We start from the raw sequence: 27,159 nt of genomic DNA on the forward strand, positions 1-27,159 counted from the left end.
GGCTACCACATAACACTGATCAGAGTTCCATGTGTTATATAGTAGGTCCTTGAATACTATAGTAGGTTAATGATTAGAAAGGTTAAAAAAAAAAGCCCCTTTATGTAATTTCTGAATAGAAAGTAACAGTGTAATGTCTGTTAACATTCCAAAGCATCAAGTTTTGATGGAGGAATTTAAAAACTGATATCTGAAATTTTATTTTTTGACTAAGCATTAATTTTGCATGTCAAAATTCAAAATATACAAAAATACATATATAGGAAAAAGTTGACTTCCTACCTCTGTTCCCCAGCCATCAGCTTTTCCTTCCTAGGGGCAACTAATGTTTTTCACTTCCTGGCTATGCTTCTAGAGATATGTTCTAAATATGCAGATGTGTTGCTTTTAAACTCCTTTAGGTTTTAAAAACATATTATTTTGAGATGATTATGTGTTCACATGCAGTTATAGGAGAGGATACGGAGGGATCAATATGCGCCTCACCCAGTTTTCCCCATCGCTAATTTACAGTAGAGTACTAGATAGTACTGTACTATAGCTCAGTAGCACATCCAGGGTCCAGAACATTGACTGTCCACCAGGGTGGCCTCTGGGCTCCATAACCCTGCCTCTCCCTTTGTTTCTCCAATTAAGGGCTGCAGTTGCTAATTTCTGAACTACCTCATTAACCACCTTCAGCATCTTGAATTCTTGCATCAGTGGTCTTTGTAAAAATCTGGTAGCCTCTATTTTCCCTTTGAGCTTCTGCCTGAAACAAGGTGGCGATGTGGCATTTCTTGCGCACCTGGCTTTGCAGTCTCTGCGTTATATCCACTGTGCTGTTTTCAAATCTACCTCTCCTGATCTCTCAAACTCACTGTTTGCTAGGCAATGCTATTTACACCAATGTATACTCCTTCCCATTGGAGAAGGAAATGGCAACCCACTCCAGTGTTCTTGCCTGGAGAATCCCAGGGATGGGGAAGCCTGGTGGGCTGCCGTCTCTGGGGTGGCACAGAGTCGGACACAACTGAAGCGACTTAGCAGCAGCAGCAGCAGCATACTCCTTCCCAGATAACCATCATTTTTTTTTCCCTGTTTCACCCTGTACCTAATTGAATCTTAGTTCCTGGACTAGGGATCGAACCTGGGGAGTCCTAACCACTGGACCAGCCAGGGAATTCTTGACAACCATCATTTTAAAGTAATTTTTTGGGAAGGTGCCTTGAGGCAAAGATATAACTTACAAAACGGGCATTCGAGATGGAGTGTCTGACCCCGCAGCTTCAGAAGGCCTTTCAGAACACAAGGTCCATCTTCATTTGCACCTAATTTTTTATTAGCATCTCATTTTTCTTTATAGATTGAATAGATCGTCATAGAACATAGAAAAGCTCTGAGCATTACTCCCACCTCAGATCCCCCCTTCAGCCACAGCCCTCGGCAAGCCACAATTGATCTGAATTAAGACAGTACCCAGCCACAGTCTTAGGTGCCACAGACACATCAATGAGTGCGTGCCTGCGTGCTCAGTTCTGTCTGACTGACTGTGACCCTATGGGCTGTAGCCTGCCAGACTCCTTTGTCCATGGAATTTTCCAGGCAAGAATACTGGAGAGGATCTTCCCAACTCAGGGATCCTGCGTCTCCAGCATTGGCAGGCGTATTCTTTACCACTGTGCCCCCTGGGAAGCCCACATCAACAGGGAGCCACACATAAAAAGCTATGATCAGCCTTTAACTGCCTGGTGAATTGGTTTACTGGGTGTGTGACACTCAAGAGCCGACTGAAGTTTCGATTGAGTGAAGAGCCAGGGCTAGGGTGGGAGAACGAAGTGCCGCCAGGAAGGGAGGCAATGTGGACACCACGCCCTCTAATGCGGGCTGGCCTTGAGCCTAATAAATTTAAGGGCAAATCAGAACTTCACCGCTCTGGCCAAAGAACATTGCCAACCTTTCAGAGCAAAGGGCAAGAACAAGGCATTCTTCTGCAAAGGTTACAAGATTTCAGACAGAACAAAATGAAAGTAAGTTTCTGAATATAAAATATACTATGTTTTGGAGGTGATTTTATGAGAATGATCATGGAAACAATACACAACTGTGTCAAATATTATAATCTGAAATAATTTTTGGTATTCTCCTAAAGTACTGATGAAAGAAATGTCCATTCATTTATTTGTTTATTCAACGCACGTTATGTCATGCCAGGTTCTGTATTTGAGAAATTATACATAATTTGTATCAGAAAGAAAGAAATTTATGTTTTCCTAAAATTGTTCTATGATCTTCCCATACGTATTTTAGGGCACATAAACTAGTATAAGGGCTTCCCAGGTGGCACTAGTGGTAAAGATCCCACCTCCCAATGCAGGAAATGAAAGACGTCAGGGTTTGATCCCTGGGTCCAGAAGATCCCCTGGAGAGCATGGCAACCCCCTCCAGTATTCTTGCCTGGACAATCTCATGGACAGAGGAGCCTGGCAAGTTACAGTCCTTAGGGTCGCACAGAGTCGGACCCAACTGAAGTGACTTAGCACCAGCCCAGGCAAGGTAGTATAAAATGTCTTCTAGCTGAGCAGCCAGCTAGAGCTGGAGGGCTCTAGCTGCAGACATTACTGTTGAAATAAGGGTTTTCAGATTTGTCTTTATCATTCCAGGGGCACATACAGATTTTGGAACAAGTTAGAATCAACATTTGTTTAAGTTTGTATTAATTTACACCAAGATTATGCTTTTTATGTTCAGATAAGACATTTTGTTGGGGGGGGTGGAAATAAGAAAACAAAAACGACAACAAGCTCTCTTGGATTGAGACCGAAACGCAATTTAGCACCACTTACAAACAATTCTCGGGTTCTACGGCTTGGGTTCAAACCCAGCTCTGCAACGAACTCGTGTGTGTGTGACCTTGAGAAAGTTACTTACATTTTCTACATCTTTAAAATGCAGCTCATAATTGGTCACTTCTCTTACAGAATTGTTGTGGACTCTCAATCAGAAAATGCATGCAAAAAGGCCTGGCACGTAGTGAGAGCCAAATGAATGTCAGCAACTACTCTTATCTCTTAGTCTATTAACCAGTTTGATAGAGAAGATGCACATGCCTCGGGAATAGGACAGAAGGATCACAGGAGAGCATTTATTACAAGCATGGAGCACATCAAGCCTGAAGATGTGAAGAGCGGCTCATCAAATGAGAATCTGAATTTGCCCCTCCTTCCCACATTCACCAGATAGTCAGCATTTTTCCCAGGCTGACCCTATAGTCTGTGGTTCCACGGGTTTCTCCTAGTTCTTCTCGAGCTCTGCTCAGTGCCGCGTCTTCAAGGCGGAGACTCAGGACGAACACCGCCTAAAGTGGGGCGACTTGCGCCTCGCCAGGCCTGCGAGGGGGGAGCTCTTGCATCCTCTTGCCGGGTCTGGACCGGGCAGGGGGTGTGAGGACGCCCCCTCAGCCGCCCCCGCCCCCTCTTAGACCCCCTCAGCAGCACCCCCGCCCCCCTGAGCCCCCCTCCCAGACCCCCTCGGCCGCCCCTCGACCCCTTTGAGCCCCCCTCCCCCTTAGACTCCCTCAGCTGCCCCCCTCGCCCCTCCCCTTCTCAGCCTCTCCTCAGCCCCCTCCCCACCTCAGCCGTCCCCTCCCCCTGAGCCCCCTCCCCCTTAGACCCCCTCAGCCGTCCCCCGCCCCCCTGAGCCCCCCGCCCCCTCTCAGACCCCCTCAGCCGCCTCCCACCGCTCCTCAGCCGCCCCCTCAACCTCCCCTCAGACCCCGCATCCCCTCAGCCGCGCCCCCCACCCCGCCACGAGCGCCTCAGCGCCTTTCTCGCCCGGGTCCGCCCTTCCTCAGGGCGTGTGAGCCGGGCGCGGGAGGCGGGCTCGGCGCTGACGGGGCTGCGCCTCTGCGGCCTGAGGGAGGAGGGCGGGAAGGCGGCGGCGGCGGCGGGGAGGAGGCGGGGACTGCGCCGGGCGGCAGCTGGCGCCGAGCGCGCCGGGAGCGCGGAGAGGGCACCGGCAGGCTCGAACCGGCCGCCTCAGCGCCGCAGCCCGCGCCTGTGCCGCCCGCCTCTCGGTCTCCGCGGCCCGGGGCACGACGGAGACCGCGGAGCTGGGGCCGCTGGTAGGTTGCGCGGGGCCGGCGCCTCCTCCTGCAGCCTTTTGTGCTGCGGCAAAGGGAGCGGTGGGGACGGGTGGGTGACGGGGCGGGTGACGGCGGGGGAGGCTGCCTCAGCCCTGCCCGTGCCCGGGGCCGGGCGCCGAGGAGCGCGGGGCCGGGTGGCCTCCGCGGTGGGCGCCGCCCTGTCCTCGGCGGTCGGGTCCCCTCCCCGCTCCCCGGCGCCCCGGGGCAGGGGCCTGGGGGCTGCAGTGCGGGGCGCGGGGCCCCGGCGGGGTGCCGGGAGCTCGCCGTTCCTGGGCCCCGGGGTGGGGTCGGCGCCGCGGCGAGGGCGCCGCGCGTGTGAGGAGGGCGCGGCGGCGGCGTGCGTCCGGGTGCGCGCGGCGTGCGCCCGCGGGGAGGTGCGAGGGGCGGTGGGCGCCGCCGCCGTGCGGGCCCGGGGAGAAGCGGCGCCCTTCCCGGGCCTGCCGCACCTCTGGCCGCTCGCCCGGGCCGCGCGCCGGGTGCGACTGCCCGGGCCAGATAGCGCCTCGGGGCGAGCCGGGGCGGCCTTATCTCGCCTGCCCGCCTCGCCCGTTCGGCGGTCTGAAGGGGCGCGGGGTGGCGAGGCCGCCCGGGAGCCGGGACGGCGGGGGGTGCACGCGGCAGACGGCGCTGGGCATCGCTGCCCTCGCCCCACCTGTCGCCTTTGGGCCCGGCGGGAAGCGGAGGGAAGGGCTTCCCGGGCGGGCGGCGGTCAGACCTCGAGGAGGCGGGCCCCATTGTGAAGCTGCCAAACTCTCTAGTGGTGGAATCTGCGCGTCTCTGCCAGAGAGGAGATGGGGAGCGCGGCGGGGACGAGGGCCGCCGGCCCGGCCCCTTGCAGGTGTTCCGCATCCTCAGGGTCTCGGTGCTGCTCCAGCCGCGCCGGTTGGCACCCGGGTAGTTTACCGATTGATTTCTGTCGAGCCGAGATGCTCGAGTTGTGTCTGTGGTCCGACTGGGGCGCTCAGGTAGAACTGGGGCTGGGAACTTTCTCATCATTCGAGGAAAGAGGAAGAATGCAGGCATTTTATCGTGTGCTTGCTACTCGTAGCCGAAAGAGCAGTTTCTTGCACAACGTGTCTGACGTTTCTAGACCCTTCATTTTGTGTTGTTTTTCTCAGATAGCCACACTGCAGTTTAGAGTTGTAAGTTGCCTTATTTATTTATTTTTTTAACCCTGTGGAGCAGATTGGACGCTAGGGAAATAGAAATGACCTCTTCCCCAAGTTTATTTTCCCAGTCGTTTCAAAATACAGTATTGGTTATTATGGTGAAGCTTTTTGGTACTTTCTTAATTCAAGATCGTAATTTATGCTTACGCAATTACACTTAATGAATATTTGACAGATTTCTCAGTGTTTTCATTATGTAACTGTGTATGCATTATAAACTCAATAAAATGACCAGGGCATAATACAAGGATTAACAAGCCCAAAGACCTCTTGCTTTGATGAGAATTGCTGTTTAGAATATGCTTCTGCCTGCGTTTTAGGTTATTTAAGTGTAAATGAGACTGTTAAGTAGTAACTGTTCCAAGATGTAAGCTAGAAGGTGTTTATTGACCTTATATAATGGTCAGTGATTTTGTTTACTTTCTGTGTATCATTTTGTATACTTTGAAGAGCTAGTGGGCACATTAACCCTTCAAAGTATTTAGTGTCGTGGGAGTAACACAACGTTACATACGGGAATTTTTTTTTTTTTTTCCTTCCTGATTTATATTCTCTGGGGGGAAATCGGCTTTTCCTCCAGAGAAAGCTCTGATTTCCTCACATTCCTATCAAAATAAGTTCTTGGTTTTAAGCTTTTATTTGGAACGTCAGGCAGTTCCACAGTGTACACCTGTCCCAATTCAGTTGTGTTTCCTGAAGGGGAAATTTCTTGTAAAGACTGCATGAAGACCTATGGTTCGGTTACTGTCAGTCATATTTGTAGTGAAACAGTTCTAAAAGTAGAAAGATGATTTCACATAATGATAAGACACTGGTAATCTAGTTTTAATTTCTACTAGTAGAAATAAAATGAAAATGAATGCTGCCTTTGAAGGAATTTGCTATTAAAAGAACTGATATTAGAAAGAGAAACACATATTTTTCTTTCTGAACCAATTATGGGTTGTCTAGTTTTGTGTGGTTAATGATTTGTTTGTAAGGTCAAGGATGGTTTCAGAAAAGTCACACCCTACTATAACAACCCTTCTTAAAAATGATTGATGATTTAGTTTTTATAAGTTGCAAATAGAAAAGAAAGATTATTTTAAAGTAACCTTTTAAGATGAGCATATAGGTATAGCTAAGCATTTTACTTTCGTTGTGAGTATTGTGCTTAGGCAGTTAAACCATTTTATTTCTGCTCAGTGTTTTGTTACTTGAGAGATGTTTTAGTCATCTTTTTTATTATTAATTTTTGAGACCATTGGTAGCAAAATATTTTCATTAGTTTGAATAGAATTTTTAAAAGTTGCTCTTTTTTTTGGCCAAGTCCTTGTTCATTATTGATCTCTCTTCACATAGCCACTCTGAGGGAACTGCCTGCTTCCATTTTCTTTTTTTTTCTTCCTGTTTTGGGAGCCAGAATTAGAACCAATGACTTCTGCTCTGCCAGTTTTCTTTGCCTAAAATTTATCTTGCTTTTCATAATGTAATCTTTAATGATTTGTGAGATTTATTTACCAAAATTCTTGAGGTCTATATGTTGGCCTTGATATTTACAACCTTATGACTTTTGGAAGTTACATTTTGTTAAAATTTTTCATATTGCTATTTTGTTAATAGATTTATGGTGAAGTCGGAGATTTGTGGCTTTTCTGTGTGTAGGAATTTTGTGTGGCCTTGAAAATTTCCATTTGGAGCTTTTATATTTTTGGGAAAATCACTACCTTCTTTAGATTTACAATGCCATTCAAGTTTATTGTTACATGTATTAGATTTATAAATTTCCATGTTTGTGTGTCCTCCCCTCTTGTCTCAGGCTTCACTTTTTATTCTTTCACCAGTACCTGTACAATGCTGGGACACAGTAAGACCCAAGAAATATTGTTGAATGAGTAAATGAATAGTTGAATGGCTGAGTGGATACACCCAAAGAAATACTCTTTGGAACTATAAGGAAAGCCACTGTGTGAGCAGAAGGGTCTTTCTTTTGTAATTCATTGTCGTTCCATTGTTATATATTACTTTTGAGTAGGATAACAATATAGTTACCAAACTGGGACACATTTGACAGATAAAGGACAGTGCTGGGAATAGTTATCCCAGGGTACTGGCTCTGAACTGAGACATATGGTCAACCCTACTTCTGAAGAACATGCTTCTTTTTTTCTTGTGATGGTATCTGTCACCTTGCCTGAGAAAATGTGACACACTTGCTAGTTAATATTTGCAAACTTTTCTGTTTGTAGACGCTTCATTTGCAGTCATATTATGGGTGTCTTTTGCTTAGTCACCCTTGACCTAGAGGCCTATGGGTAGCTCTTGGCCAGGCTTACTTTATCCTATTTTCATTGCTTACAGGATAATGTCACAGGACTTTCTGTTTGTAGCAACTGCTTATAGCTTCAAGGTTTATATACTCTAACCTTTGCTCTGTTTACTTCCGTTCATTTTTTTATGCAGTATTTATTCCATCTTGTAAGAATTTCCCATGAGTTCATTTCCCTCTGTCTGTTTTTGAGAGAGGATCCATTGATACCTTGCCAAAGCTTCATGTTCAAACCATTGGCCAAAATCAATTGCAAGTGTTGAGATTTATAGATTTTAAGGTATTCTAAAGTGTTATTTTGGAGGTCTGTATTTTGGGGACTTTTGGATTATAGTTTTTTAGTTGTTTCTAATGGGAGATGATAGTAAAATCCTTGTTAAACTTTTACTAGGTTCCTTTATAGGTAATCTCTTTTCTAATTAAAAAAATTTTTTTTATTGGAGTGTAGTTGCTTATAGGCAATCTCTTAAAGAAGCTATCTTCTTATACTAGTTTCTGACCTTGTTCTATTTTAGATTCTTTTCCTCTTTTTCATCATCTTCATCGTCCTCTTAGCACCTGTGCGGAAAGCATGCAGTTACACCCCAAACAGTAAGCAGAGTCTGAAATGAGTAAAAAATGGAACAGAGTTCCTGCACCTTGGTTTTGCCCTGTGTTGCTCCTTGGACTCTGTTTGTATTCTATTTTTAGCTTGGCACTGGCTTAATAGGGATAATCAGTTACTACACTTTGTTTACTATGAAATTACCAACCATTTCCTAGACTTCCACATCAGCTCTAGTGCAAGAGTTGGATAATTACTTTAAAGCTCCTCTGCTTTCAAATCCAGAATTAAGTTTTAGGTTGGTTTTCCTTTTGGTATTGAAAAAATATTGGAAAATATATTTTTCTGAAGCATTTGAAAGCTTGAAAAGAAGAACCTATCACCAGAAATATGGTGCACATTATATGAAAGTTTGAAATTTTAGACTGTTGTCTAAAACTATTTTTACTTAAAATTTAAACAGTTTTTGATTTTTCTAATGTACCGATTTATGGGCTTTCAGTGAAGATTTCTAAAAGTCTAACTGAAATCTGTCTCACTTTGTGATAGATATAGTCCTGAAAAATTAAGGGGAGATAACGTTTCTGTATGTGGCATCCAGCCACATAACTAGCAAACATTGACTGATACATTTTTTCCTGCCTCGGAATTTTTGATTTAAAAAAAATATAAGCTCTGAGGAGGAAGGGTTCATGATTTAGAATGGTTTTGTATAAGACTGTCCTCTATATGCTTTAGAATTCTAACATTTTTCATGTTGAAAATAACCCTAGAGTTAGTAATTAGTTACCTCCCTCTAACCATGTCACAAATGTGGCAATACAGGTTTTAAATAAAATAACTCTCCACATATTTAAAATAGGATTCCACTTACAGAAATTAATGCACATTTTTCAGGAACACGAGTATTGTGTAAAAAGCTACACACCTGGTCTTATCGCTAAACAGAGCCATTATGTATATAAAGCTATGTCAGTGGGCTTTGGAGCCACACAAATTGGGGTTTGAATTTTTGCTCTGACTCCTAAATACTATTACTTGATTAAATATTTTAAAAACGGGTAATATTTTCCTGATAGGAGTATATAGTTGTTAAAGTGATATAAATGGCATATGGTTTTGACTTGTAGAAAGTGCTAAAAAAAATTTTTTTTAAGTTCTAAAAATTTCTCTTCTCCATTAAAAATCCATTTACTTAAATAAGAAATCAATTGGAACCTTGTAACATTAGGATGGGGGAGATTCTTTGGGGTAATTGTATTAAATAAAAAAATTATCACTAGGTAACAATTTTTGTTACATTGTAATTCATTTTATGTTAAAACCAGAGACTTCATTTGTGAAGCAGACTTAATTATCTAGGTTTCTTGGTTATCCAGTTTGAAAATAGTTTATGGCAAAAAATAAATGAAAGAGAAAGTGTCTGTAAATTAAAGAAGTTCCAAAGGTTGGTAACCATATTGTTTTCTGAGAATGATAGTTCTGGTAAATACTTTTGCTGATTCAGTAATAATCCATTTCCTTTGGGTCAAACTCTTCCCTGATGATAAGGAAAATAATAAAGTAACAAATGTTTTTGGGCAACAAGTTGCACTGTTGCCACTTCTTCAGGCTTTGTGCACCTAAGTAGGTAAAATGAATCTCTTCAGCAGATTTGAGCCACCAGGGCTCCTAACAAGTTCAACACCGCAGAAAGCCCAACAACCAAAGACATTTTACAGGTGGAAGAAACTTTTGAGTTTTCTTGATCTCAAGAAATTAACCCAGTTAACTGGGGAGTTGGAGATAAAGACAGATTTTCGTACACATTTCCTCCCCAGATAAGAGGTGAAAGGCACAGAAACCATGTTAGAAACTTGTCAGCACGGTAATAACTCTCAAGAAGCGTTTTTCAGGTTGCTTTCTTTTAAGTGTTTTCCATGAGTCTTCCAATCATGTTCCTCGAGCAGTCTTAGGGAGGATTGTTGCTGTTTTATGGGAAAAGGAGTAGACACCAAAAATTAATTGCATAATAATATCACACATTCCTAAGGGCTCTGCTCCATGAAAAACATGTTCACCTACCTCTCATTTCATCCACATAATAACTTTATGAGGGAGGAAGGATGGGCTTGTCCTCATTTTAAAAATTGCTATTTATGCAAAGTCAAGGGGCAGAGTTCATAGTAAGGCAAGGCCTAGGAGCTTTTCTTTTGACCCAGTCTCAGCATTATTTTTTCCCATGGTATACTGTGCATCTGTTGAGCACATGAATAGGATTTGGAACTCACTTTTAAACCCCTAATTTTTCTTGGCCCTTTATTTAACCTACTTAGCAACTATTAGTCTCCAGATAGAATTTAAGCAACAGAACACAGGGGAACAAGCGTGATACACTGTTTGAGGTTTAGCTGAACAAACTTGAAGTTAATATTCTGTTCTATGTACCTTGTACCTGGTATTGGTACCTCCTGCTGGTTTCATCCTGTTTTGCAGTTAGAATTGTTATAATTGCTATATAAGTTGTGTTACTTGTTAAATTAAAGGTTTATTTTTATATTTCATGTTTAGTATCTGGAGTAGAGCAGAAAAATTATTATGCCTGTGTTCCCTTGGGACTCACTGGAAATTGTACAGTGACATCTTCTGGGATTTAGGCTGGTGAGTTATATTTTGCTTTTTCTGTTCGTTAACCAGTTGTATGAACATAATATTATACTGTGTTTTAAAGACTGTATAAACCAGATGAATATGAAATGTCAGTATATTGTTATAAATGTGTATACTCTATAGGTTTGAAATTTTCAATGGTGAGAACTGAAATTATTATTACGAAATGCTAATGTTATTATATTTGAGATGTCTGACATTTTGATCAAGTAGATTTTCCTTTTTTTATTCTTATAAAGGAGGTTTTGTAGAGTAACATTTTGAAATATAGTAGTTAAGAGGTAGTTGCTCTGATTTCAGGAAAGCTTTAAAAAATGTTAATCTCCAAAGATTGGTGAGATAGCTTGCAGAAAGTTTGGTTCAGTGTCACCGTGTGTAAAGAATGGCCAACAGTGACTGAAAGGAATGCCATTTTCAGGTGCTTGTTCCCAAGTTCACCACGCGTTTGACGTTCCTTTTATCGCACCCGGAATTTAAACTGTTAAAGACAGGCAGTGCTGTTGTCTTTCTTTCTTTTTTTTTTTTTTTTTATATTCCTTTATTTCTCATGTGTTCCCCATCCTGAACCCTCCTCCCTCCTCCCTCCTCCCTCCCCATACCATCCCTCTGGGTCGTCCCAGTGCACCAGCCCCAAGCATCCAGCATCGTGCATTGAACCTGGACTGGCATCTCGTTTCATACATGACATTTCACATGTTTCAATGCCATTCTCCCAAATCTTCCCACCCTCTCCCTCTCCCACAGAGTCCATAAGCCTGTTCTATACATCAGTGTCTCTTTTGCTGTCTCGTATACAGGGTTATCGTTACCATCTTTCTAAATTCCATATATATGCGTTAGTATACTGTATTGGTGTTTTTCCTTCTGGCTTACTTCACTCTGTATAATAGGCTCCAGTTTCATCCACCTCATTAGAACTGATTCAAATGTATTCTTTTTAATGGCTGAGTAATACTCCATTGTGTATATGTACCACTGCTTTCTTATCCATTCATCTGCTGATGGACATCTAGGTTGCTTCCATGTCCCGGCTATTATAAACAGTGCTGCGATGAACATTGGGATACACGTGTCTCTTTCCCTTCTGGTTTCCTCAGTGTGTATGCCCAGCAGTGGGATTGCTGGATCATAAGGCAGTTCTATTTCCAGTTTTTTAAGGAATCTCCACACTGTTCTCCATAGTGGCTGTACTAGTTTGCATTCCCACCAACAGTGTAAGAGGGTTCCCTTTTCTCCACACCCTCTCCAGCATTTATTATTTGTAGACTTTTGGATCGCAGCCATTCTGACTGGTGTGAAATGGTATCTCATAGTGGTTTTGATTTGCATTTCTCTGATAATGAGTTATTTTGAGCATCTTTTCATGTGTTTGTTAGCCATTTGTATGTCTTCTTTGGAGAAATGTCTATTTCTTCAGCTGTCTTTTTCCAGTGTGTCTGTATATCTGGACTGACATTGTTGTCCTTGTGGCTCCAAGTCCTTGAAGGGAACAAATTTTAATGATTTTAGCATTTTAAAAATTATATTAGTGTGAGTTCATGCTTTGGTATGTTATTCTACGTGGTCAGTATCTTTGTAGGTCTTTGCTTTGAATCACGTAGAGTGTTTATAAGCTTTTGAAAAAGCAGTTTCAAAATAAGTGATTTCCAGATTAGCAGTTAATAGCAGAATGATTCAAAAGAAGGATAGGGAAAAACAAACACCCTGTTTCATTTAATAGATACAACCTGTCAAATTTATGAAATGTATTTTAAGACATTGAAAAATGGAAGTATAACTAAAATTTTCAGGAGATTTTGAGGGAAAGAGAAAAATTTTGAGAACTATAAGTAGAAAGTACTTTTAGAGATTATTGAATAAGAAATGATGTGACTGGGTCATTAACTCATTCCCCTGAAGGAAAGCACAAACAAGGAGCAATGAATAGAAGCTACAGAAATGTGTGTGTGTGTGTGGTATGTCTGCCTCTCTCCATACAGTTTACATATATGTGTACATATGTATGTATGCATAGTTATAGATGTACTTATATAGATAAATGGGGCTTCCCTGGTGGCCCAGATGGTAAATAATCTGCCTACAATGTGGGAAATCCAAGTTCAGTTCCTGGGTCAGAAAGATCCCTTGGAGAAGGAACTGACAACCCACTCCAGTATGCTTGCCCAGAGAATCCCATGGACAGAGGAACCTGGTGGGCTAGAGTCCATGACTGAGCCACACCCCCCGCCAACCCCCGGCATATACGTAAATAAAAAGACATACTAACAGAGCTGCCAGAGGGGAAATGAACCAACCAGAGAGATAGTGAGTTACCTGTCATTGAAGATGTTCAAACATAGATTGAACAACTGAGTGCAGAAGACCCGGGTTTGATCCCTGGGTCAGGAAGATCCCCTGGAGAAGGAAATGGCAACCCACTCCAGTATCCTTGCCTGGAGAATCCCATGGACAGAGGAGCCTGGTCGGTTCATGGGGTTACAAAGAGTCAGGCATGACTGAGCGACTAACACTTCACTTCTCTTCACTAAAAAAGATTCCTTCAGATTCTGGGATTACACAGTATCAGAAAGAATTTTCTTTTTTGGCCGTGCTGTACAGCATGTGGGATTATAGTTCCCTGACCAGGGATTAAACCCTGACCCTTTGCATTGGAAGCAAGGAGTCTTAACCACTGGACTTCCAGAGAAGTCCCCAGAACTGTTTTAAAGAATTTAAAAATTTGGAGGTCCATCAAAACCTTGGTGGTGGTGGTGGTCCCAGTCATGTCTAACTTTTTGCGACCCCATGAACTGCAACACACCAGGCTTCCCTGTCCTTCACCATCTCCTAAAGCTTGTTTAAACTCATGTCCGTCGAGTTGGTGATACCATCCAATCATCTCATCTTCTGTTGACCCCTTCTCCTCCGCCTTTAATCTTTTCCAGCATCAGGGTCTTTTCCAGTGAGTCGGCTCTTTGCATCAGGTCACCAAAGTATTGGAGCTTCAGCTTCAGCATCAATCCTTCCAATGACTGTTCAAGGTTGATTTCCTTTAGGATTGATTGTTTGATTTCCTTTGCAGTCCAAGAGACTCTCGAGAGTCTTCTACAACACCACAGTTCAAAAGCATCAGTTCTTTGGTACTCAGCCCTCTTTATGGTCTAACTCTCACATCCATACATGACTGCTGGATAAACCATAGCTTTGACTGTAGGGACCTTTGCCGGCAAAGTAATGTCTCTGCTTTGGTGTGACAGGCTTTTTTTTAAACTCAAGTTTATTGAAGTCTGATGTTCGTACTCATCCCTTTAAGGGGTGTAGTTTGGTGATGTTGACAAGTGTATCCATTGTGCAGTGTCTGTGCATATGATATTTTCATCCCCCAGATTCTCTTGTGCCCCTTTGCAGTCTGCCCTCTCCTCCCAACCTCAGCTCTTGGCAGCCATCGACTGATTTCTGTCCCAATAGTTTTACCTTTTCCAGAATGTCATGTAAGTGGAATCACACAGTGCATAAGGTTTTCTGTTTCTTTTACTTGGTGTAATCCTGGTTTGCCCCTTTCCATTGCTGAGTGATATTCCATTTTATGCATGGGCCATAGTCTCTTTATTCATTACCCTGTTGATGGATGTTTGGGTTGCTTCCAGTTTTTTGTGTGTGTATGTGTATGTGTGGGGTTATGAATGAAACTTGTAAACATTCATGTTCAGGTCTTTGTATAAACATATATTTTCACTTTTCTTAGGTAAATACCTACAAGTAAGGTGGGTGGATTGTTTTGTAAGCATTTATTTAACTTTATAGGAAATTGTCAAACTATGTTCCAAAGCGGCTGTACCTGACAGAGGCATCTAAGAGTCTGAAATAACTATAGCAAAGTATGTACAGATGAAGAAACCCAGTTCTCATTCAGTGCAGATTTATTTATATTTTATATCCAGTTTTAACAAGTTTGGTTAGCAGATGTTTTTTTTAGCACGTATTGGATTAGAAACAGGAAATTAGAAGGCCTTAGGGATAGGTTGTTAGCAGTTGGAAGCAGCCAAAAATGATATTCACTAATGTGACTGTAATTACTGATTAGGAAAAAGAAAGCAGGAACTTAACAGGAGTGAAATTCTTCTCTCAGATAAGTTCTATCCGACAAGTTCCCAAACGTGTCTGCATATCAGAATCACTTGAGGGATCTTTTAAAAATTTCGGAGCCCAGGCTATATCCCAGATGATTTACATCACAGATCTGGGGTGGAGCACAGACATCAGTGTTTACTGATGTTCCTTGGGTGTGTCACTGTGTAGACTGTGTAGACACATTTGGGAACCATGAGCTAGCAGCACAGTGTGATAGCATTGAAGGAGCCACGGGCTCGGAGCTGGGACACCTGGGCCTGCACTCCTGGCTCTGGGCAGGTCCCTGCTTAACAGCTTACATGTCCTCTTCTCTGTAATCAGAAGTTCCACGTAGGTGAACTCCTAGATGATTCTGGCACTAAAACTAGGTGATTCTAGATACCACTGGACTGTTACTAGTCATCCTTAGGAAGGAATCTATTTCCCAAGGAATGATTCTATTCTGAGTGGTTCATTTCAAGTACCTCTTGAAAAGGATTTTCAGTTCAGTCGCTCAGTCGTGTCTGACTCTTTGTGACCCCATGGACTGCAGCATGCAAGGCCTTCCTGTTCATCACCAACTCCCAGAGCCTACTCAAACTCATGTGCATCGAGTCGGTGATGCCATCCAACCATCTCATCCTCTGTCGTCCCCTTCTCCTCCCGCCTTCAATCTTTCCCAGCATCAGGGTCTTTTCCAATGAGTCAGTTCATCGCATCAGGCGGCCAAAGTATTGGAGCTTCAGCTTTAGCATCAGTCCTTCCAATGAATATTCAGGACTGATTTCCTTTATTCACATGGTATTTTTGTTCTGTATATTTAAACAGTTATGTTACATCTGTTTTGTCTTAAATAGTGTTGCTAAAAAACAGTTCAGGCATATTGGAGCAGTTTCTTGATTATTGAGGATGACTTTTTTTTTGATAAGCCTGATTTTATTACACTCCTGGAATGCAGTACTTCTCAAAAAAGAATTATTCGTATAGTAGTTGTGAAACTTACCAGCTCTTTTCAGAGCTAGTCTAAGGAGCTGAGGCATCTCAGTTATATTTTCAAAATGTTGTTCCTGGTGCCAAATGTATAGGAAGTATGGTGTCTTGGAGGGCGTTCAGAACTGAGTAGTTGCCACGCAGTCACAGTCTGTGAATGGGCTGCTCTTGATGCACCAAGTTTTCCTACATGTGTGTCGTGGTTTGGACCTTTGTTTTAGTTTCAGCTATACTTCACAAACGGAGAAGGCAATGGCACCCCACTCCAGTCCTCTTGCCTAGAAAATCCCATGGGCAGAGGAGCCTGGTGGGCTGCAGTCCATGGGGTCGCTAAGAGTCAGACACGATTGAGCGACTTCACTTTCACTTTTCACTTTCATGCATTGGAGACGGAAATGGCAACCCACTCCAGTGTTCTTGCCTGGAGAATCCCAGGGACAGGGGAGCCTGGTGGGCTGCCATCTATGGGGTCGCACAGAGTTGGACACGACTGAAGCGACTTAGCAGCAGCAGCATACTTCACAAATGCATGCTGTACCCAGTGTTTTCAAAATGTACACTGTGCGCATTTTCCTAGTAAATAAAGTGTTTCCTTGTCTGACTGACTGACTGACTGAAAGTCTCTCAGTTGTGTCCAACTCTTTGTGACCCCATGGATAGTCCATGGAATTCTTGAGGCCAGAATACTGGAGTGGGTAGCCTTTCCTTTCTCTAGGGGAATCTGCCCAACCCAGGGATCCAACCCAGGTCTCCTTCATTACAGGTGGATTCTTTACCAGCTGAGCCACTAGAGAAGCCCAAGAATACTGGAGTGAGTAGCCTGTCTCTTCTCCAGGGGATCTGCTCGACCCAGGAATTGAGCCGGAGTCGCCTGCATTGCAGGCAGATTGTTTAGCAACTGAAATATCAGGGAAGCCCGGTTTCCTTGTCTAGCATTGTCTAGTTTTGAATCTCATATATTTCATTTTTTAAAATTAGTTTATATTTTTATTGAAGGATAATTGCTTTACAGAATTTTGTTGTTTTATGTGAAATCTCAACATGAAATCAGTCATATTTCAAAGAAACAGAGTGGGGCCTGTGAACATTGCCGGGTCTTCTGTATGCTGTATAAATATACTTCAGTGCCTCTGTTACTGATTGGATTGTGAGGGAATTTGCTATTGAAGACCTTAGGTGTCATTTTAAAATTTGTTGTTGTTCCCGGTACTTGTTTATGAAACTCGGTTTTAAAAGTCTTGTTCACCTACACGTTGACTTTTTTACGCATATTGCATTTTCTGTTCGACTCTATTCCACAGAATATTGCTGCTTATGGTATCATAACAGCACTTTCTGTTTTCTGTTTGCGGTTTTTATTTTTGCTTTAAACTACATGTGAAAGGCATTAATGGAAGCTGTTAAGGGTCTCTGTTGTTGGTCTCTGATTTGTAGTGCTCTGCGGTTCCAAAGTTAGCCTTGGGTCTGGTTTCTGGGTTCACATGTATTCTTACTGATGCAGTGGGCGTGGTGCCTGGTCCGCACCCCTGCAGTATTTACAGAGAGTGCTTTGTGATTGTTTATCTTGGCAGTATGTTTTTTGGATACAAAGTTTATCTTAGAATATAACAGAATGCTTTGTCATGAATATTGTTAATAACAACAAACCCATAAACAGAGCTTTCATTGCAGTTTATGAAGAATGTCCTGCTAACACAGATTATGTCTGATGTACTCAGGGTAGTCGAGTTTCCTGATGACTGCCTTTTAAGAAGAAATTTTGCAGTGAAAATTATTGGAAATTCCTATACGCTGACTCGGAGACCTTTCAGTCTTCGCTGTCCTTTGTGTCATTCTTGTTTTTTAGAATCGGGGTACTTCTCCCTCTTCAGATGGGACGGTACCTACACCACTTCTGCCCATTGAAAACATAATTAACCACGGATTGTGTGACGGCTCTCAGAATCTTGCTCCAGTATTTAAATCTCGTCAGGAAATTCTTGGCAGTTTAATAACATAAAAAGTTTTGTTTCTGGTCACATTGAAGGATGAAAGGTTATGCTGCTTAGTCAGCATTCTCCCCAGCTAAAAATGGAATGTTTACTTGCCAATCGACTAGCCTCTACATCGCTTTCTTAGTGCCACACAGTAGATCATCTTTAGAAGGGCAACATGTAAGTAAAAAGGATCTTTTTCTTTTTTTTTTTAATCTAAGCAATTTGCAGGGTCCTGGTTGTATCATTCATGCTCCTACATAAATGTCGAAGTCTGAAGATGTTCTTGTATATAAGACAGTATGCTGCAGAGACCATGAAACCACCTCAAAGAGCTGTTAGTTTTGAGAATACTCAGTTGTTTGGAGAAGTACTGATGTTTTACAACTAAAAAAAAAAGTTCAGTTTTCCAGCCCTTAGAATTGTCATCAGAGGTTCAGCAGGTAGCAGCTATTATGCATGTAATATTTAAAATGAGCACTTTCATGTTTCAGTATGGCAACACTCTCATTCAGAAGTTTTACATAGAGTATCGATCCTTGTTGTTCAGTCGCTCAGTTGTGTCCGACTCTTTGCGACTGCGTGGACTGCAGCATGCCAGGCCTCCCTGTCCATCACCAACTCCCAGAGCTTGTTCAAACTCATGTCCATTGAGTAAGTGATGCCATCCAACCATCTCATCGTCTGTCATCCCCTTCTCTTCCTGCCATCAATCTTTCCCAGCTCTTTTCCAATGAGTAAGCTCTTTGCATCAGATGGGCAAAGTATTGGAGGTTCAGCTTTGGCATCAGTCCTTCCAATGAATATTCAGGACTGATTTCCTTTAGAATGGACTGGTTGGATCTCCTTGCAGTCCAGGGGACTCTCAAGGTCTTCTCCAACAGCACAGTTCAAAAGCATCAATTCTTAAGTGCTCAGCCCTCTTTATGGTCCAACTCTCACATCCATACATGATTACTGGAAAAACCATAACTTTGGCTAAACGGACCTTTGTTGGCAGAGTAATGTCTCTGCTTTTTAATACGCTGTCTAGGTTGGTCGTAGCTTTTTTCCAAGGAGTAAGCATCTTTTAACTTCATGGCTGCAGTCACCATCTGCAGTGATTTTGGAGCCCCCAAAAATAAAATCAGTCACTGTTTCCACTGTTTCCCCATCTATTTGCCATAAAGTAATGGGACCAGATGCCATGATCATAGTTTTTTGAATGTTGAGTTTTAAGCCAGCTTTTTCACTCTCCTCTTTCAACTTCATCAAGAGACTCTTTAGTTCCTCTTTGCTTTCTGTCATGAGGGTGGTGTCATCTGCATATTTGATCCTTAGTTACTAGGTTAAATATTTTTCTAAGAGGATGTTGTTGTTGTTGTTTAGTCGCTAAGTCACGTCCAACTCTTTTGTGACCCCATGGACTGTAATCTGCCAGGCTCCTCTGTCCATGGCATTTCCCAGGCAAGAATACTGGAGTGGGTTGTCATTCCCTTTTCCAGGGGATCTTACCAATACAGGGATCAAACCCAGGTTGCCTGCATTGGAAGGTGTGTTCTTTACCACTGGGCTGCTAGGGAAGCCCAAGGGGATATTAGAAATGCATTTTTTTTTTTTTAAACTTTTTAGTTAAGTAGTGTTTTCTACAGGGGGTGTGTTGTTTAAAAAGTCTAGTAGGTTTTCTTACATATGGTAGGCTAAAGTATAGTAGGCTGCTTGGTTGAAATTTCCAGAGTTCTAAAGCCACATCTTCTATTTGACAGTCTAGGTTAAATCATTTTCTATCAGGTTAGATGTCTGAGGATCCTGTTGGATAGTTTTGCCCAAGCCAAGTGATATTTTTTATGGTGTTTTGGCTGATGGGAACTTAACCAGTCATAGTTACTCATCTAAAAGTATTGTCTATTTTTTGTCACATCAAATTTTGACCTTTATACTTTGCCTCACTCACTTTCTTCACTTTTCTAATTTCCTAGGTATTGATTTTTCAAGCTCGTGTATACTTTCTTTTTCTCTCAAATCTTTGTATCTTGCCATCCATTATCCTCACCCTCTATAGAGATTCTAAGAGATCCCTCTTGGTCTTCCTTGATGCAGCTGCTGCTGCTAAGTCTCTTCAGTCGTATCCGACTCTGTGCCACCCCATAGACGGCAGCCCACCAGGCTCCCCGTCCCTGGGATTCTCCAGGCAGGAACACTGGAGTGGGTTGCCATTTCCTTCTCCAAGGCATGAAAGTGAAAAGTGAAAGTGAAGTCACTTAGTCATGTCCAACTCTTTGAGACCCCAAGGACTGCAGCCCACCAGGCTCCTCCATCCATAGGACTGTCCGGGCAAGAGTACTGGAGTGGGGTGCTATCGCCTTCTCCACCATGATGCAGCAGGATTGACTTAATGAGGGAGCAAATCTGTGATGATTGCATTGCTGAGAGAAACCTGCACTCACTCTTCTTGACTGTGACTTTGTACATTGTCAGCTTGCTTAGCAGTGTTTACACTAAGGGGCTAATAGGGTGACTTCCAGCTTCTTAGTCTCTTTTTGAATTATCCTCCAGTTCAGAATGTGTGGGGTGTGAAATCATGGATGTTAGAGAGTTTACAAGGTGCCAGATAGGGATGTGGTAAGGTGACTGGTGGAGATGCATGGGCTGTCATGGACCGCCAGGCACGGAAGAAACCTAGAGCAGTGTGTTGCTCTGTGTGGACCGATGGCTCGGGTGTCACCACCTGCGTGCCTCTCCTCGGGTGGGGTGCCTGGGCTCCATCTCCGCCACAGCCCTGATTATTTAAGCCTCACTGAACCCTCCTCTCCTTCTCTTTCAGAATGACTTCTTGCCTGTAGCTGCCTGTCCGGTTAGGTATATTGGAGGCCTTGCATCTGTCTTCCTGTGCTCTTTCTGGACTGCAAAATTAGCGAGAAAGGAAGGATTAATTTGTCATTCGGCTTAGAGTAAACATTTGTTCAGCATACTATCTGATGAGGCTTCATATGGTTCTCTAAATTTTATTAGATGAGAAATCTTTAGACTTTTGCATACATGTCAAAGCAGGTGGCAGTCACCTCCTATTTCCATCCTCTCAATAGAGAAATAAATGATATGATGAAATATAAATTTATTTTTACATCAATAAAACAGAATAAAGCCAATTACTTTAAATCTAGAAGTGTTAAGAGGGACTAAGATAATTTGGTTAAATTAAAATTGGAAATAATCTAAGATTTAGAGTAAAAAGTAAGTAAGCAAAGTTACATGGATCCCCTGTGGTGTTTGCTTTATCCCAGGAATCATTCTTGATATTAGTTTTCAGTTGTACTTGAAATGTGTGGACCATAATGAGACTAGGATGGCATCTGGCAATTCTTCATAATCTTGATTTATTTATTTTCCAACGAAGGAAAAAGGAAACACAGCATGTAAATGAAGGGATAAGGTTGGGGTTTTTTTGTTTTTTGTTTTTTTAGCTTTCTAATAGCTTGGATTTTAAACCAAATTTTAGAAAATGATTCAATTAGGAAAAGGTTATTTGTTTTACAGAGGGATTTGTGAGAATTGCTTAATATAATAGCTTTTTTCAATAAATATTTAATCTTAAAATCACATTATTTTTTTACATTATTAGTTGATATCAATTTAATTAGTGATCTGAGACTTTTAAAACTTCTATCTACTTTTGATTGAAGATCAAGAAGAAATAAAGTTTATCAGAAGTGACATTGTCAATTTCCTTTTGTGTTTTATTTTTCAAAATTTGATTTAATTATGAGTTTCTAGGAAGCTGGTCATTGTTTGTGATACTTTTTGTTGCTGAGACTTTCCAAATTATGTAATATGATCATTATAATGAATAATATTAATATTTTTTGTGAACTGTTCTGCCGTTTACTAAACTGTTCCAAAGTTCAGTGTCTTAGGTGTTGCAGAATAAAATAGCTGTCAAATCTATGGTATATTTTATGATTAAAAAGTCAACTAACATCTGATTTTTATATATGTTTAATATTAAAAATGGCCTGATTTATTGGATTTAGGATTAACTTTTAAACTACAAAATGATTTCCTTTAAATAATTGGAGATATGGAAGAAGGAACATTGATAAGGTTTGTGGGAACCTTCCCTTAAGACTCCACCATACGTTGAAAAACTTTTTTAGGTATAAGCTGGATTCTTTGGAGAAATTGATCAACTTTTATCTTTTACTGTATGCCCTTAAACACAGTTGAGAAGTTAAAGGTTAACTTTCATGTCGGAAATATTTTGTGGGTTCTTGAGAAATTGTGCATGATTATTTTTATTTGCTTCATTTGGGATCCATATTTAATTTGCTGAATAATCACACCAAGGAATAAAGCTTGTGTGGTTAAATGGAGCACTGCATTTAGAGAAGCATTGTTGCTTTCTCTTTGCTTCTCCATGAGATGATATTAACCTGCCTTTGAGTTCTTAAAGGCAAAGAAGTAGCAGTCATTTCATGCCTGCTGTGGAACGTTTAACAGACATACATAAAAATCTGCCAGTTGTACATTGGCTGTTTTTCAGGCCCATGTGATTTCAAACTCCTGGAGCCTTCTAAAACGATCCGGCTTGGCCCGAGGTTCTGGGCATTATACCCTTCTAATCTGAGTCTATCTGCTTTCAGGAGTGTGTAGACGGGTGCCTAAAATGGAAGTCGATGTTAATGGCGAGTCCAGAAGTGCCCTGACCACCCTGCCCTTGCCAGTTGCAGAGGCCAGCTCCCCGGGCAAGGCAGAGGCGGAGAAGCCCCGCTGCTCCAGCACGCCGTGCTCGCCCATGCGCCGGACTGTGTCAGGCTACCAGATCCTCCACATGGACTCGAACTATTTGGTTGGCTTCACGACTGGTGAGGAGCTCCTGAAGTTAGCCCAGAAGTGCACAGGAGCTGAGGAGAGCAAGGGAGAAGCCGTGCCTTCCCTGCGCTCCAAACAGCTGGATGTGGGACTTGCTCGTTCCTCTCGTTTGTACAAAACCAGAAGTAGGTACTACCAGCCCTACGAGATTCCAGCTGTCAACGGCAGGAGGCGGAGGCGGATGCCCAGCTCAGGAGACAAGTGCACTAAATCTTTACCGTACGAACCTTATAAAGCCCTCCATGGGCCTCTGCCTCTTTGTCTTCTTAAAGGTAAGAGGGCTCACTCCAAATCTCTGGACTACCTCAATCTAGATAAAATGAACATCAAGGAGCCAGCTGACACAGAAGTGCTACAGTACCAGCTTCAACACCTAACCCTCAGAGGGGACCGTGTGTTTGCTAGGAATAATACATGAGGGACTTGTAAGAGAGTGTAAACCAGTTTAGGTCAGCCTATACTTGGCTAGAAAATTCCACTGTTGTACTCTGTACAGGACTCTTTACATTATAGATGGTTAAATCAGCTTAGTGTTCCTGGAACATACAAATTGTCTGGATCAAAATTTGAATACAGGAATGGAATCACAGGTACTTGAGGGGAGATCATTCTAGAGTATGCAACTGCAAGGAAAAGAGAAGGTTGACCATTAGTTTGTATAGCTTTTTAGCTAGGGGGGGAAAAAAGGCTTTGGTACAGTAATACCATATTTAAAATTCTGATACTCAAATTGGAAATGTTATCTGCTTGGTTGTTGCTGACTTGGTATGATTCATTAGAAATTTATATCTTAAGTACTCAAGTACTTCTTTAATCTCTGTATTTTACTATAAAATGTATGTAATGATTTGTTTTATGAAATTTAGAACTTGAACATTGCTAAATTGGACCACTTTTTATTTTTAAATATTGAGTTTAAATATTTTATAACTGGTTTTGCACTGAAAAAATTAACATTTCAGATTGACAAGAGAATAATCTTTCTTCACTTGCCTCAGTAATATTATTGAGCAATGAATTTTTTATTTCCGCATGGAAAGTTATTGATCTCTATGGCTGTAAAATATTTCTTTATAGCATTATTAAAGTGTGTCTTAATAAAATTAAATTTGGGATACAAAGTATTTATTTTACAATGGGTGGGGGGAAGCTTTACCGGAAAGAGTCCAATATGAAGTTTCCATAAGTTGAAAAAGTTTTTTTAGTGCTTATTTTCTAATTTAAAATTCATCTGGAACTTTAAAATGGAAAGGATTCTTTAAATTGTGGATTATAGGCAAATACTGTTTGCATCTGAATGTTCTGTAAGTGAATGGAACTCTATAGAGAAACTCATGATTTCTACTATCAAATGCTTAAACTAAGTATGAAGTGATACCATTCAGCATGTCATCAGATCATTCCAGTTTTAGTTCTGTGCAGCACAGGCACTCGTTGAAATTCTAGTTTCTAGGATTAGTGCAGGAGCCTAAAGTGCTTCTACAGTTTTAATGGGTTAATCCTGGATTACTTAACAATTTATGTCAATTGCACTGGTTTAATTTGTTGCTAAAGAAATAATGCCCTGGCTTTAGTAACAAATACAGCTCAACTATTCTTGAATATATTTTGAAAAAAACATGTATGTAACTTACTTTTGTAAAAGTTTCTATTGATATTTCTTTTTTTCTTTTTTGACTCTTGAAGGTGCAATTTATTACTGAATTGGCATTTCTGGCAGCATAGACCTGCTTATTTTAAATTTTATTTTAGGGGCTGTCAGTTTCTAAGATGTTAGCAATCTTGCTTATAAAATAAGAACACTTTTTAATTAAATGAGTGGGTCATTCCTGGTGCAGTTGTCTTTAAACAGAATGAATGACAAGACTCTATATAGGGCAGAATAAGTATTAGAAAACCCTAGGAACTCTTAATCAACATTTAGTAAACTTCCACTAAGGCAGATTATGTGAAAGAACCTTGGGGAAGTTGGCCCATATCTTACAGAGTTGTTCAGATTTCTTGGTGGGCTGGAAATTTTCAGCTGTTGTACATTTTAAAGTAAATTGCACCTTTGTAACATATTGTATCGACGGATGATCACTAAGATTAACTATATCTATACAGTTATTAGTTTGACAAGAAATAGAATCCTGTCAGATGCCAAAGAGTTGGGATTTTTACGTTTAATGATTAAACACCATTATTTATTGATGATTTACCCTGTGGAACTGTATTATTTCTAACTATGAAATAAAAGGGTGATGTAAACACACATTGTGGTGGTGTGCTTTAACGAAGTCCACTTTGATCAACAAGCCAGTTTACTTTTCAAGGATTCGCTGAAGCACTTATTTTTAGATTCCATTTTTGTTAAAGAAAATATAATAATTTTGCCTTTGGTGCTCATTCACATTTCAAGGTAAAGGATGTATTCATGGCAATGATGTATGTTCGGTCACACTGCTGTGTGACTGAGGTCTGTCTCTGTCCATGCACCTACATAATTATTTAAGCTAAATAAAAATATATAGCAGTTTGTTTTGTTTTGTTTCTCCTTAAAAACAGGTGTGAAGCTCTGTGACAAAAATGAAAGGGGTTAAAGTTTGAGATGTGATATATTTACTATTATCTGATTAAGTACATATATATAAGTTAAAGTTGGTGTCCTGGAAAGAGTTTCAAAACTTAGGGTCAGTGGTTTTCAAACTGTGTTTGCAGAGCGCCCTCACTGGCTCAGTCTTGCTTTCCCTGTCCTTGAGCGCGTGTACTCCTGTAGTAGGTAATGCTATCCTATCAAGAAAAAGGTTTGGCTAGATCTTTTTCAGCTGGAAAAAAACCCACAAAAATCCCATTTTCCTTTAGCCTTTTAACATGATTTCTGTTTTTAAATTGTTCTTTCCCTCCTTTTTCGCTGTTCTGTACTAAACAGAGCATACTTTTGGCCATCATATACCTGCTGACATTATCTTAAAATACACTGCAGTGTCACATAACTGTGTTTTTTTAATAATTTTTTTTTTAGCAAAAATACCACTCTTAGAGGCTCTGCTGATGCACTGAAGCAGTAATAAGCTTCAGCCTTGCCTCAGTCCCAGGTGAGCTCCTTTTGCTCCCTGACTTCCATCTGGCTGCCCTGTACCTCTGGTTCCAGGGCTTCCAGAGTCAGCAGTCGAGGAAAAGAAGACCGTGGGGATGGACTGAAATGTAAGCCTGTTCAGAGCCCCACATCTTCCTGACTCGGGCTCAGCCAGGCTATGGTTGAGACCCACTGAGGCCTGTCGTTGCCCCCTCTGCCCTTCGATGCCCACACTTGGCTCACTGCGTCTTTTCCCTCCCTGAGATGTCTGTTTAAATGATTTCAGTACTGGGGGTGTTGGGAACTTTTGGAAGATTCTAAGTTAACTTTAAAAGGCAAGTTGACCTTTCACTAAAGAAAGAATATTACTTGAGATCTTGAGAAAAGCAACCTGTTTTTACTTATTTTCTCATTCTAACAGAATTCTGTCTTGAGAAGGCTTTTCTTCCATTATAAGCATCAAGTTTTTTTAAGGGAACTTTGAAATGACTCTGGCCTAAGTGGTCTGTTACAGGAAGGAGGAGGTGACTGTCAGGCATAAATGCTCTAGAAGGGGTGGGGCGGAGAGACAGCAAAGGCGTGTGCTACTGTAATGGAGAGAGGGCAGCAAGTAATAAGTGAATTTGCCTTTTTAAACAATGTGATTTGATTAGGGGAGTGGACATTGATGAGGAAGATTGCCTTGGAAATATAATAAATATGATTATAAAGCTACGAGTGGAGGTTGTCAGCCGTTACAGACGCACCTTCTGTTTTGTAGTGTGCTTTTAGAATTATGAAATGGATCTTCTGATACTTTAGAGAAACATTCAGGAATTTTCTAGCTGAGGAAGAACACTCCTAGAAACAAACCAGAAGAAGAAGGGGTTTGGTTTCTTATTTTGAGTTTGCTGGACCCCCTCAGTCACTTTAGGAGTGGGGCTGGATGTTGGATTTGTATTCTCGCCATCATAAAAGGACTTTGTGCCAGGTTTTGTTAAATGGTTTCAGAGGAAGAGTCTGAAACCAAGTCTGCCAAATGTCACCCCGATTTGGGGTTGTCTGGGATGTTACCGATTTATGGGAGAGCACAGGATGAGAAAAGGGAACTCTTTAAACAGAAGATCGAAGCATCTACTGGAAGAAAAGAGTCGCTGCACAGACAGTGGCATCTTTAAGTGGCTTTGATGCTTTTGCTTTTTTGGAAAAGTTTAAAAGTTGCTACAGATACTCTTGGGAAAGGGTTCTTACTGTGTGCTAGTTCAAAGAGGAAGAGAACATTGGGTCTGTGATTGACCTTAAGTCTAATTCACTCGGAAGAATATTCTTCACCAAACTTTTACATAAAAGGATTATACATGGAAATGTATATTTAGAAGAACCTCGAATTATCTGTCCGTGGTCTGATGCTTCAGTTAGGGAAAGGAAC

At 41.6% G+C, this 27,159-nt stretch overlaps 1 protein-coding gene across 7 annotated transcripts; it reads left to right on the forward strand.

Moving 5' to 3' along the window:
* Positions 1-1,990: 1,990 nt before the first annotated feature.
* Positions 1,991-24,947, forward strand: MACIR (macrophage immunometabolism regulator). 7 transcript variants are annotated; one of them, XM_061424520.1, is made up of 4 exons: positions 5,195-5,265; positions 8,116-8,191; positions 10,695-10,784; positions 22,465-24,947. In XM_061424520.1, exon 4 carries the CDS (start codon positions 22,488-22,490, stop codon positions 23,109-23,111), a length of 624 nt encoding a protein of 207 aa, XP_061280504.1. In that variant the 5' UTR covers positions 5,195-5,265; positions 8,116-8,191; positions 10,695-10,784; positions 22,465-22,487; the 3' UTR covers positions 23,112-24,947. The 7 variants fall into 7 exon arrangements, 6 of the variants coding, with proteins under 6 accessions (XP_061280506.1, XP_061280501.1, XP_061280507.1 ...); XM_061424522.1 differs by lacking the exons at positions 5,195-5,265; positions 8,116-8,191 and adding an exon at positions 1,991-2,009; XM_061424517.1 differs by lacking the exons at positions 5,195-5,265; positions 8,116-8,191 and adding an exon at positions 4,014-4,102.
* Positions 24,948-27,159: the final 2,212 nt, after the last annotated feature.

Source organism: Bos javanicus, chromosome 7 (genome assembly GCF_032452875.1).
Source record: "Bos javanicus breed banteng chromosome 7, ARS-OSU_banteng_1.0, whole genome shotgun sequence".
NCBI classification, from domain to species: domain Eukaryota; kingdom Metazoa; phylum Chordata; class Mammalia; order Artiodactyla; family Bovidae; genus Bos; species Bos javanicus.